This window comes from Periplaneta americana, chromosome 15 (genome assembly GCF_040183065.1).
Source record: "Periplaneta americana isolate PAMFEO1 chromosome 15, P.americana_PAMFEO1_priV1, whole genome shotgun sequence".
Taxonomy (NCBI): domain Eukaryota; kingdom Metazoa; phylum Arthropoda; class Insecta; order Blattodea; family Blattidae; genus Periplaneta; species Periplaneta americana.
The window spans coordinates 164,375,110-164,388,885 of NC_091131.1; the positions used below are offsets into that span (position 1 = coordinate 164,375,110).

General features: G+C 37.0%; 1 protein-coding gene across 1 annotated transcript in view; it reads left to right on the forward strand.

Moving 5' to 3' along the window:
- The first annotated feature begins 652 nt into the window (after positions 1-652).
- Positions 653-13,776, forward strand: part of Cog3 (conserved oligomeric Golgi complex subunit 3) — a 93,426-nt gene continuing 80,302 nt past the window's right edge. The window contains exons 1-2 of the mRNA XM_069848464.1: positions 653-994; positions 9,958-10,092. Coding sequence (XP_069704565.1) covers positions 839-994; positions 9,958-10,092 — 291 coding nt within the window. The 5' untranslated portion in view covers positions 653-838. The remainder of the gene's footprint in view (positions 995-9,957; positions 10,093-13,776) is intronic.

Below are 13,776 nucleotides of genomic sequence, written 5' to 3' on the forward strand. Positions count from 1 at the left end.
CTACGCAATTAGCACAGTGAACTAGAATCTTATACATTTCTTGTTTCTTACTGTACTCAAATAATGCTGCCGACAGTTTTTCACAGATTATACTTGATCCGACCAATAACACAGATATACAATAATCATTATTGGCACCATTACTTTTCAATTTCGCCGCCATCTTATGCGCTTTGTTTTAGTTTTACACTTGATGAGACCAAAGACGTTATAATGATGAGACTCGGAAGGTTTTCAGTGTCGTCAGATTCGACATTTCAAAGTTCCCTCGAAATCTAACAAAATTTCCCTTGTTCAGTAAAAAATTTCCTGCATTCCATTTCTATACGAACATTAAATTTATATCGTCTGTATGTTAATAAAAAGAAGTGTTATTAGGGTATTCTGTTAGTCAAAGTATATTATTGTCGGGATGATCTTATACAAGCTGTAGAATAGTTACTAAAGACATTAATCTTATCCCCTTATCCGCACAATTAATTGTTGCAGATTAAGGTGAAATTAGTTCATAGGAAATAGTTTATTTTGAACGAATTTCCATATGGACCATATAACGTCTTTAATACGGACATTGGTAGTGTTTCATCCACCGAAAGTGATTCTTAATTTTAATCTGTATTTTTTATAGATAGAATTGCTATGGTTAATTGAAGTGTCAGCTGCCTGCAACGAATTGATAAATATGACACAGAAACTCACTCTTATGAAAGATATTAGGACTTAATTTCTCAAGAAAATGTCATCTAACAAATTAATTTCCAATATAATATCCCTCTTGTGAGTTCAGGATTTTACATAATATCGATATTATCCATATGACGTCTGCGAAGCTTGTATCATGGCCGACGTGGCAGTGATTGACGTTAGGAAATTACAGGACAAATTACTGGAATGGGAACAACCAGACAGACCTTTGGCACCCTTGAGTACTTCACAAAGAGATATTATACTTGACCTGTCAGCAGAAGCGAATACTAGGCCAATTCCTAGTGATGTAAGTATAACGAATATATTGGTTTATGCGTGTGCAGCAGAGATAACCTCAACATATTAGTTCAGTTTTTCATTCATTGTAAAGGTTGAGTAAAATTGAAGGACTAGAGATGTCTGAGTTCGTTTAATCTTCACGGCTGAGTTAGTCTGATTGCACTTTTCGAGTGAAGGTGAAAGTAACAGAATAGAATGTTGCAGAACATTTTATGATTATTTACAGGAAATTTAATGAATTAATGCTATACAAGAGAAGCTGCGTCTGTGGCTAAAGTACTAGCGCGCTGAACTTCCATCCAGGTGGCCCATGTTCGTTTCCTGGCCAGGTGGTGATGGATTTGTGGTAGACAAAGATGTTGCGAGGTGTCTTTCTCGGAGTACTCCGTTTCCCTGTATCATTCCATTAACACTCCGCACCACCCTCTTACTTCATACATAATTAATCCGCAATAGTAAAAATTGGCCGGGGTGAAGCTTTGGTGGTAGTACAGACGGGTTTTCGATGATGATATAGGAAGAGCTTTGGGCTCTGGGTCCCTGGGGCTTATCAAGCTACTAGTATTCGGATGGGACCTAGCTCTATCAGGAGTTTAGGCAGATAGCCCACCTGTTATCAGTAGGGAGCGGATTTTTATGTGCTAAAAATTTAAATATATTTATTTTTGATGTGGTAAAAAGTACGAAAATATTTGCTAAAAATAAAAAAAAAATATCTTTTTTAAATATGACAAAAATACCTTACTTAGCGTGAAAAAAAAATGTTACAAGGTACTCACCAATCACATTTTAGTATCAGTTGCTAGTAGTTGTCCGAGAATGCAGTGAACAACAAAGGTCATCTCCAAATTCTCCATCACAAATGCATGCCCATTATCTCTGAACAACGACTTACACTGTGAAAACGATCTTTCCACATCACAGGACGTCAGACATGCATATTTAAAGAGAGGAATGTCACAAACACACACAGTCAATTTCACCTACAGGCATACCCTCCAATACTTGAGCAACTTTACACATTTTTTTTATATCCACTATTTTGCCGTGAATGCACACATGAAGCAGTGGCAGTGTGCTTGTTTCCAGAAAAATGTTGGGTTACCTGAGAGCTCTGATCTGCACTTACTGATTTACCACATGGTTGGCAAAATAACACTTTTCTGTCGGTAGTAAAATGTTTTTAAATTCATCTACATATTGCTCAAGACGCGATCTTAAACTCGATTTGATTATAGGCATCTTAAGAGGCTAATATACACACGTCTTAACGTAAATAATGTTTCCAGCTACTGACTGACAATGTCGGAGAAAAGCTTTCTATAGCGACGCCACCACATCTTCACTACGCAGCTTATGCTTATGGCCCGATAACGGGGAATCACAACAAGATATAGGCATGAGCGAGAGGTGAGAGATTTGTTTAAATTAAATATGTTTATAACAGAGCTCTTATCCATTGTGTTTTACAAACAAAGCGCAGAATGAAAATCATCTTCAGCAACAATAAACATTCCTATTTATGTGTTGCAAGATCTCTCCTTCTTGTCCATGTTAATTTATTCTCATATAATAACACTGATATGCTGCCTAGCAGTTCTCAGATACTATTACAAAAATGGATCATGGATATACACCACACAGCCCATAGAAACACGAAGTAACCAGAAATTCTTAAAAGACCCAAGAATTCGTAAAAAGATAACGTACTACTGAGTGATATAATTGATTTAGTTTTAAAATATTTAAAAGTTCTTGTAAAAAATTATTTAAGTAAAAAATCTCCAAGATTTATGTGTTTATAATAGATTTCCTGAAAATATGTAGGCCTATTTACATAATTTTTTTGTGAAATAAAATTCGGGTTTTAAACTTGAAACTTGATATTCGGAATTTTAAACTTTGTTAATTGCGTTTTATCACACACAAGAAAAATATTTAATTACATAGGAATCCGCTCCTTAGTTATCAGTATGGGTTTCATGATGCTGGTTTAGGAAGGGGTTGGGGCTCTGGGACTTTTAAGGCTACTGCTACTGGCTCTTTCAGGGGCTGAGGCACCTGTCAACATCGGATTCACGAATGCCACCTAGACTGCTTGTCGGGCTTGGGCAATCATCGCATGTATAGGGTGCACAATGACCAAAGCGTGCCTAAGCATAAGGACTCGTTCTGATCCAGCCTCATAAAGCCCACCCAAGCCTACAAGAAGCTCCCCACAGTGTGCCCAGTGCTGCATTCCACATTTATGGAATATAAGTTAACACATTTGTTAAGTTTTTGGCGTTGATGTTCAGTTAACTGCCTGAAAACAGGTCTGAAGCCCACAAGTGATACCAACAAGGCATCACTTGTGAGGCAACTAGGCCAGGAGATAATGGGGTAGGGCACAGATGGGCATCGTGCCTCACTTGAGAATTTGTGCCTCACTGACCTTCACAGAGCTTATCATCTTCACAGTCCCTGTTCCTCCCTCACGCAGCTCCTAGGCATTGGCAGGTTCTGTATCAGTTTCATAAGCAATATCAGTGGTGGCATAATGGCATTATCAAAGCAGTGTGTACGCATTAGAAAACGATTATTTCATGAGAAATAGGAGGAAAAGTTTTTTTTTTCTGTTTAGAAGGGGAGAACATACGATGTATGTTATGCTCGAAAATTCTATTAGGCATTAATAAATTAAATATACAACGACATTACTCCTTATGTCATAAAGAACATGCTGAATTAGAAGGTAAGACAAATTAAATGTTATATTTCGTACTATTTCGAAGAAAATTTATGGTCTTAACATTTGCATAGGCCTAGTATACTAAATACGACATTATACCTTAAACACGCTGCATTAAAAGGTATGAGGAATTAAATGTTGTTTGTACGTATTATTTCCAAAAGAAATTAATAAAAAAAATATCAAATGTATGTAGAAAACGAAATATGATTTTCTGAAATTATTTTAGGTCGAGAACGTGCAAATCTATTAAGTAATCTTAAGAAACACCAGAATATTCAAGAAAAAAACATAGACAACGTGATGGAATATTAATGGCTAGTTACGCAATTTCTCGCCTGTGATTTAAATTAATTCAGTGATGGAGAAATAGTAAAGAAGTTTATGATTAAAGCTGCCGAATTAATTTTCCAAATTGAATAAAAGTTTTCGAGTCTCTCACGTTAACCAAGCGCTTTCCTAATAATTCGCCACTGACCGCCTTAGCGATTACGATAAGGTGACGCAGGTCACAGCAGTTTATATTTCCCATCCTACTCTGCAGTCTCCTCTCCTAGTAAACAAACTATTTCAAATCGAGTGCCTCACGTAACCGAAAATTGTGCCCATGTATGGGGTAGGGTGACCAGTTCCTTTTCTCCCCATTGTATACATCGCCGATTGGCTACATATTACACTAATCAGATCTCAGATGTATACAAACAATTGTTTTTTCTCTGACACATATTATCAAGTGAGATATAAGTTAGGCTATTGCCTGATAATAGATATAGGCCTACATATCAGCCAGAACGTCAATCAGAGACAATTTGTTAAGTTAATGAAATTTGTTGAAATAAAAACACTGATTTGCCGAAAGGGCGCTAATAACAGAATAGACTCATAGTAATGCCTAATGTTCTTATTGTGACACATTAGTGGACGTATCAGTGACTTGATAGATGTGTCTTCTATGTACTTATGTGGTTTTGGTTTAATTAATACAGAAAAAATTCTGTTGACTTTTGTTCTTTGATCCAGGTCACAAATTCAAGAATTAATAACTTTCTTCATTACACTCAAATAAATTGTCCTAGACTAAAGGCTTTAGAAGCACTTTGGGTTTAGATTATTTTGTCTGGGGCGCATGCATTCTTTGTTGAGAATCAGTCGACAATATTCAGTATGAATTAAAGCAATAACTTTCTACCTTCATTGCATTCAGATATATTGCCCTTGAACCACAGACTTTAGAATTGCCTTCTGTTTTCGATTGTTTGGTCCAGGATGCATGCTTCTTTATTGAGGATCAGTCGACAATTTGCAGTATAAATTAAAGAAATAGCTTATTTTCGCTGCGTTCTAATACATTGCTTTAGACCAAAGAAAAAAGTAACAGAATTTTCTGTGTTACTTTGAGGCAAAACCGACATAAAGTAGATGGACATCAAATTTACCAATTGGTAATGCTTCAACATTAAGTTAACTATTTAAAATTGAGAGAGAATATATTTGAATGTGTATGACTTCAGGTTTTCCCAGCGTTTGATGTAGAATAACTCTTCTTGGGTTCTCAGCCAGGTGAGTTGGAGATTAGCTTCCAAGCTTTCGACGGCTAGCTCTGCCATCTTCTTCAGGGAATGAAGTGATGTGGGACCATGTCTAGCTGGTATATATATGCAAAAGTAGGGCTTCCTGCTGCGGGCCAATAAGGAGCTAGTTCCTAGTCCCAACCGTCAGGCGCATTCTGGTTGGTGGAAGCGGCAGCCAATCAGGAGCTACTTGCTGGTCCTGACTGTCTGCCTTGTGCTGGTGGTCTAAGCGTATTGATGGCAGGTTTCCATGCTGTACTCAGCTGTAGACCCCGTCTCTGTTGAAATTATTGCCGTCTAGCTGGATTTCGATGGCTTCCTTGATAACCAAGTCCCAGTAACCTGATGTCTTGTCCAAGATGGTGGTGGTGCCGAAATCTACCTTGTGACCAGTTTCTAGGCTGTGTTGGGCTACTGCAGACTTATCGGGGTAGTATAGTCTTATGCTACGTTTATGTTCCTTGCAGCGTTCCATAATGGTGCGTCCCATCTGGCCGATGTAGCATTTCCCACATTCAAGGTATTCTGTAGACACCAGGTGTCCTAAGACCAAGGTCGTCCTTCACTGGTCTCAGCAAGTTCTGGGTCTTTGTGGGCGGCTTATGGATGGTTTTAATCCCATGTTTTCTTAGCATTCTGCTAATTTTGCCCGAGATGGGGCCGTAGAACGGGATGTATGCCATGCCCTTTGTCTCCTCTTGTTCCTCGGCAGGTGATTTTCCGAAAAGGCCCTTCTGAGGGCCCAGCCGATTTCCCTGTTGCCGAAGTTGTTCTGTTGGAACATCTCACGTAGGTGACGGATCTCAGGAGGGAGACTCTCTTTGTCCGAAATCCCTCTCGCCCTGTGCAGAAGAGTCAAAGAGTATTTGAATATATTTGGAAATTCTTCATTTTTCAGTATATACTTTTGACACTTAGGGCGGAATTCATAGTCGACACTTATAAATGAGTGAACCCTTAAATGGTTACTTATACTCATTTCTAATTCATAGTTCTCCCTCATTCACATAATGAGTGATTACTTAAGTGAGCTGATCTGTACCCTTAAGTGACCACTCATTTTCAAAATGGATACTGAGAATGATTTTGAGGATTTTGCTGAACGAAATGAGGAAAATATACGTGTTCCAAAGAGGTATATTAGAGACATGGAGTATAGAATTGCATATAACATGAAAAAAAAAGATAAAACAGATACAAATGCAAGATACAAGTGTAATTACAAATTGAAAATGAAAAATGAAAAAAAAAAAAAAAAAAAAACAGATACTATCTAAATAAAAGACACATAGGCTGTAGATATAAATGAAAAATACCAAATAAAAATAAATTAAAAAGAGTTAAGTATAGATATCATAGCCAAAAATGTAAAATGTAGCTGTGATTGGCAAATTACAAAGTATAACACCATGTTAATAAATTCAGTATACAGTATTATATAGTAGGCCTAATAGGCTTAATTAATTTATTTAAGAAATTCACTACTACAGAGCATGTGTTCCAATTAATATGGTATCTGATTATAACTATAACTAACATGCAACTAGAATTTAACATATTGTGAATTTTATTAGTAACAACAATGTAATTTATTCGTCACAACAATAATTCCTTTCTACAATCCACCTTAAACGCTCTCGTCAACAATTGGATCTTCACTCAACACAGTATTCGTTATAGCACTCCACCGACGACAATGACAATTGACTTGGACTATTACGCACAACAATGAACTGTTAATCTTAACTAATATTTACAAAGCACTATTTACAAATCAGAACTACCAGTTCTCAGTTCACAGTTCTTCTATCTCAGTCACTCGAGTTCACAGTATCTCGAACCACAGACTTTCAGAGACAGTTCACTGTACTCGAACTCGGGTCCCTCCAACTGCGGTCCACTGCACTCGAACTCAGGCCTTCGGATGCTGACGCACACTCGAGTCGAACTCCGGCACACAAGTCTGGCTTGCTTGCTCTGGCTTACTCACTGACTGAATAACTGAAAACTCGGAAACTTCTGTCGTTCCTTCGCGTCCGTAATTTATAACCACAGCGACATAGCCTCGAAGGTTCCACGCGTCTCTAGAGATGGCACTCCAGAAAAATCCCGAGCCCTCTCCTCTCTACCAGCACCAGATGCGCGCGCACTCTCTCTCCACTCTCTTGCCGCGTTGGCCCTTTTCCCCTCTCCGCCGCGCGCCATCCCAAAGTGCTCCGCGTGATCTTCTCTCTTGCGGGACGCTGGTCGTGAGTTCGAATCTCACGTCGCTGTCACAATATCATGAAACTATTGCTGTATATAACTTATTCAGTACAATAATATTGATAACTCGTTGTTATAGCAACTCCACATGCAGAGCTGCTTTCGATTAGTTCAGCTTTTGTTATGACGTCATGTCCGGCAGCTGTAAGTGAGCACTCATTACGTGAAAATAAGTGTTGTCTATGAATTCGGCACTGACTTAAGGGTTCTCTTATTATAAGCAAACACTTATTACTTAAGGGTTCACTCATTTTATAAGTGACGACTATGAATTCCACCCTAAAATCACTAATTGACTTTTCAACTTCTTCACTGTGTTAATATTTAGGAATTTACCTGGCGACTAGTTTCGAAGTGTTGTTCTTCATTATCCATAGACTAGTGGAGATCCCGCGCTATCTTCTGGTTTCCTGTTGTGGAGGAGTGTGTTCATGATTGTGTCGAAAAGGGTGTGTGTTTTGAAATTGAGTTGAGTGTTCAGGATGTGTTGTGGGTGTTTTTGTATGTTTATAAATTTCATATTTTTCTAATGTGGTTCAGGATGTGATGTGGGCGACACATCCTCCTCAAAGGTCTTTTTCCCTCCGGCCTCTCAACTAACACTCTATATGCATTTCTGGATTTGCCCATACGTGCTACATGCCCTAACCATCTCAAACGTCTGGATTTAATGTTCCTAATTATGTCAGGTGAAGAATACAATGCGTGCAGTTCTACATTGTGTAACTTTCTCCATTCTGCTGTAACTTCATCCCTCTTAGTCCCGAATATACTTAGCTTAAAATTTCAAAATGAAAAACTGAGCTATAAAATAAAATTTTGTAAGTACACCACAGGGTACCAATTTTTTCTTTTGTACCACTGAGTCATCAAACCACAACAACCACCAAACACCACTTTTACGTGATGAAATGTTTTGATTGTTGTGTAGTCTAAGTAAGAAATGGTAAATCCAAACTAATCAGTGTTTTAATTATGCTGTCTAAATATTTAGGGAAGCGAAATTCTGATGATGAGGAATCTCCATTTAAAAACAACATTTGCAGAATATGAGCAGTCCCAACCTTTCTGATATTTATGTTACTGCTCAGTTCATGTTTGATTCTTTAAAATGAAGGACACTTGTTTTTAATTGTTAGGGAATCTAGTATGTTTGAATCTCATGGAGTGTTTTACTCATTCATTCATTCATTCATTTATTTTATTCCATAGATCTTACATGAGCAATGAAGCTTTAAGATGTGGAACATGTCAACATTTTACAATATTACAATTACAATTTTTACAAATTTTTATAGTTTTACAATTTAGTAATTTTCTACAATTTTTACAATTTTGTACAATTTTTTTACATTTTTTTTACATTTTGGCGAGATGTAGTGAGATGAGATGAGGTCCGAGGATTCGCCAAAATATTACCCGGCATTTGCCTTTTCGGTGGGGGAAACCTCGGAAAAACCCAACCAGGTAATCAAATCAAAGGGGTTGATGCCATAGACCATTCGGCTTCAGTCCCAGGGCTGGGGAAAACCTCCGAAGAAACCAAAGTCCAAAGGGGGATCCAACCCAAGCCCGAACGCAGCTCCGGATCAGCAGCCCAGCGAGTCTGCCGACTGAGCTACATCGATGGCTCTACTAAAAGTATACAATACATAGCCAATCAGATTATTAAATTTACAAACGCAAACGATCATTCATAAGTTGAGCTATATTATAATACAAAACAATTTAATTAAATTTAAGGCATAAACAATTCAACCAGTTGTGATATACAGAAATTGATAATACATATCATGCAAACTACTTCAAATTACAAACACAAACAATTTATCAGTAGAGCTATATAGATTACTATTCAATTTAAAGCATATACAATTCATCGGCCAAAACTATACAAATATATACAATACAAAGTAGCATACTTTCATTAAGCTATACAAATTTGTGCAATTAATATCAAGTAGATTAATTCAATTTATAATCATAAACAATTCATCAGTTGAGCTATACATATTACCATTCAATTTACAGTAGGTCTATATACAATTCATCAGTAGAGCTACACAGACTAGTAATCATTTTAAGAACATATACAATTCATCAGCCAAACTATACAAACATATACAATCAAATTAGTTCAATTTACAAACTTATTTTCGTTAAGCTATACAATTCATATGAAGTAGATTAATTCAATTTATAAGCTTAAACAATTCGTCAGTTGACCTATACAGTATACTATTCAATTTACAGTACATACAATTCATCAGTTATGCTAAACAAAAAATACAATACATAGTAAACAGATTAAGTCAATATAAAAACATATTTTAGTTGAGCTATATAAAATTGTACATGTCATTTAAGTAGAATAATTCAATTCACTTTGTTCTTACATTACAGCTGCCTCTGGGTGATGAAGATGACCTAGTGTCGACATCTCAATTCAATAAAGACAGTGATAAAGTTTGTCAAGATCTTGCACAAAGCTTTCTTAAGTTAGAACTTGGTAAAGTTAAAATTGAAACCACTCAGCAGGTACGTTTACACATTTTTTTGGTATTTATGAATACATGACTGCAGTGTTATTTATAGTAGTGTAAGAAATTTAAATTATGTTTTATTTAACGATGTTCGCAACTGCCGAAATATCAGCATTGCCAATGTGCCGGAATTTTGTTCCGCATGAGTTCTTCTACATGTCAATAAATCTAGTGACATGAGCCTGTCCCATTTAATCACGCTTAAATGCCATCGATCTGGGCTGGGATCGAACCCGCAACCTCGGGCACAGAAGGCCAGCACTATACCACCTGCGCCACCCAGGGAGTATCGTAAGATTTTAGGATCTTTACTCCATGTTATAGCTGTAGAGGCTTCCAATGTTTCGGAGCAATGTATCAGCTCCATTATCAGAGGAAGAAGGAACCTATCTGTTGTATCCATTACTAAGAGCTACTCTCCAGGACTGGACGTTAAGTGCAGTTAGTTACCCCATCCCTTGCCTATCTGAAATCATACCCATACTTATAACCTGTTGCAGAATTACTGCTGGTGTCTAGTAGGCGAACGAAAGCATGAACATTTCCTCATAAACAGATCTTATTGCATGATACAGTGGAAGTATCATATAACACTGGATCAGTGGCGGCTGCTCCCTACATGCTAACATGCTGTAGCACGCCATAAAATTATCGCCAAAATAATATTGTTAAAAAACCCACATAATAGAAATTCTACTTATAATAGTCCACTATTTTCGATAATTTTGTGCTATAGACTCAATGGAATCCATCCTTACTCTACGTGCTAATTCCCAATTTAGCCCGGCTAGCAGTGTCTGCTCATGCACAGAAGAGCACTTCATCTCGCCCCTCATTGATATTTTGTTCTGCTTTTTCACACAACACCGTGCTCACTATTGTGCAGCCCGGTACGCTCTTCTTCATTTTGTTTTGGTGAAACTTTCTCTCTTCCTTTCTATATTCTTTGGTTCGTAGCAGTCGACAGAACAGTGCTGCCTAGACACCGCTAAAGATATAACTTTGAAATAAAGAAAATACGTTTTATATATGTAGCTTATTTTTGCTTTTTGTGTTTTTCATAAATATAATCATATTGAAATACATTTTTGAACATTTGTGTAAACAGGGTTACTTTTATATAATCTCAGCAGATAGTTTTGACAATTTCATTTTTGTTTTGGTTTTCCGATAAGCTCACTATCATGTAATAAGTTATGTTGCTTATCTTATGTTGCAATTGTGAATTTTACATTTATTGATTTTTCACATTAACGTTTTCAGTACGTTGGTGTACCATCTTCAGATGTGTATACATGATACTGGTTAAGAACCAAGCCAATAGGCATATGTATTGTGGATTTAAGTGATCTGTGTTTGTGTGCTTAATGTACATTATCCATGATGTATTACAGTGATTTACATAATAACCTTACAACACTTAATATGCTATTAGATAGTAACAAACTTTTAAATTTAAAACTAATTTGTTTAAAATCAGTGTTTAAAACAAATATTTAAAACCAATATTTAAAAACACATTGGTCGTTGCTACTGCATCGTGTCCTTGATTACATGATATTGTTGGATGTTATGATGTTTAATACGGCAACGAGTTTTTGAATTTCACTATGTTTGTTTCACTTTTTAGTTTCACTGTATATTGATTTAATCTATAAAACCTTATCTGATACGTCTTGTCACTTCATGTTCGTACTTCATACAACGATCCATCACATGTAGTTCCAATATTAGCGTGTGCAAAATACAAACATGAAGTGACAAGACGTATCAGATAAGGTTTTATAGATTAAATCAATATACAGTGAAACTAAAAAGTGAAACAAACATAGTGAAATTCAAAAACTCGTTGCCCTATTAAACATCATAACATCCAACAATATCATGTAATCAAGGACACGACGCAGTAGCAACGACCAATGTGTTTTTAAATATTGGTTTTAAATATTTGTTTTAAAAACTGATTTTAAACAAATTAGTTTAATGTTTCATGACTTAATTTAATTAACTATTAGTTGAAACTTACTTTTTTTTTTTTTACACGTAAAAATTTTATTTTCTATAACACTGAAACGGAAAGTCATGAAATTTCTAAATAAACACGAATATTAGTGTAATACTCGTATTACAGAAGTTGTTTCTGCCGCTCTGTTATGACTCGTACACCCGCAGAGTTGCTCAGGATGGTTTGACCTTGGCTGGGTCTGCCTTCTTCTTGGAGCTCTTCGCTCTCGTCTTGAAGATCGCAGGGTCGAGGTGGTTATACGGCATGTCACACCAGTCCACGCTCTGTGTGAGTGGGTTATTCACATCAGATTGGAGCAGATGCGGTGCGATCAACACTAACATTTGCTCAGCCCACGGTGTTAGGTCCATGGGCGTGAATTTGAACTGCCACTGGGGCAGACCCTGGTGAACCAGCATCATGCGGAAGTACTGCGTGAAGTCTGCAGCCAGGTAGTGCCACTCGAAACTTCTGTCCAGCAGCCAGATATTGGGGTCCTCTCGTTTTAGATCGGATTCGCACTCGCTCTTGTCCATGTACACCAGACACACCTTTCCGATGCCTTGGCAAGCGTCCAGTTCGAAGATCTTGCACTTGACGCCGAAGTTGGGGCGCTGCCTGGGGTCGTCCTGCTCGCTGCAGATCTCGATGTCCAGCAGCGTGGGGCATTCCGCATCGCCCATGCTCTTGACGCCGGCCAGCCGTCGTAACTCAGACATAGAGTTGATCTGCATGTTGCCGATGGGGAGCACCTCGCCTTGTGGATATTCTCGACCATGGCTTCATTAAAGATCGGACATCCTCTCTATCTATCTAATAGCATATTAAGTGTTGTAAGGTTATTATGTAAATCACTGTAATACATCATGGATAATGTACATCAAGCACACAAACACAGATCACTTAAATCCACAATACATATGCCTATTGGCTTGGTTCTTAACCAGTATCATGTATACACATCTGAAGATGGTACACCAACGTACCGAAAATGTTAATGTGAAAAATCAATAAATGTAAAATTCACAATTGCAACATAAGATAAGCATAGATGGTCAAATCGAAACTTATTACAAGATAATTTTGAGTTTATTATCTACGTGTTACGGGGTCTATGTTGGTATGCCTTTTCGCAGGAGTCTTAAAATAGGGATTATTTTCCACTTTCAAAACAGTGTGTGCAGGTTTATGGCATTCATTATCTTTTATACTGCGGTCATTTTAAATGTATATTCTGCTGTGTGTCGGTCTATATTTTGTGCCTAGTGTAATTCAAATAATGTAACATAAGTTTAATATGTATGTTAATCCAGAGACAGGTTTTAATATTGGGATTATAAATAGTTTCAAAAATATACTGTAGTTATATCATGATGAACTCCATTGATTCATTACTCAATACTGCTTTCTCCGAGCAGCCATAGAAGATTAAATTAGAATTAAAAATCTAGGGCGGGCAACACCAATATTGTGCAGAAAGTTGTTGTTGTTGTTTTCTAATGCCAGGCGTTTGACAATAAAGTCATTTGACCTCTTGCACTCCAATATTTTTCAAAGATATTATCATCATTTTATCTTTGTGTTTAGATATCTCCCTGAGCACGAGTTTTTTTACTCCTTCAGGGAACAACTGAGATTGTATTTCTGTCAATGTTATTTTATTAACAACAATAA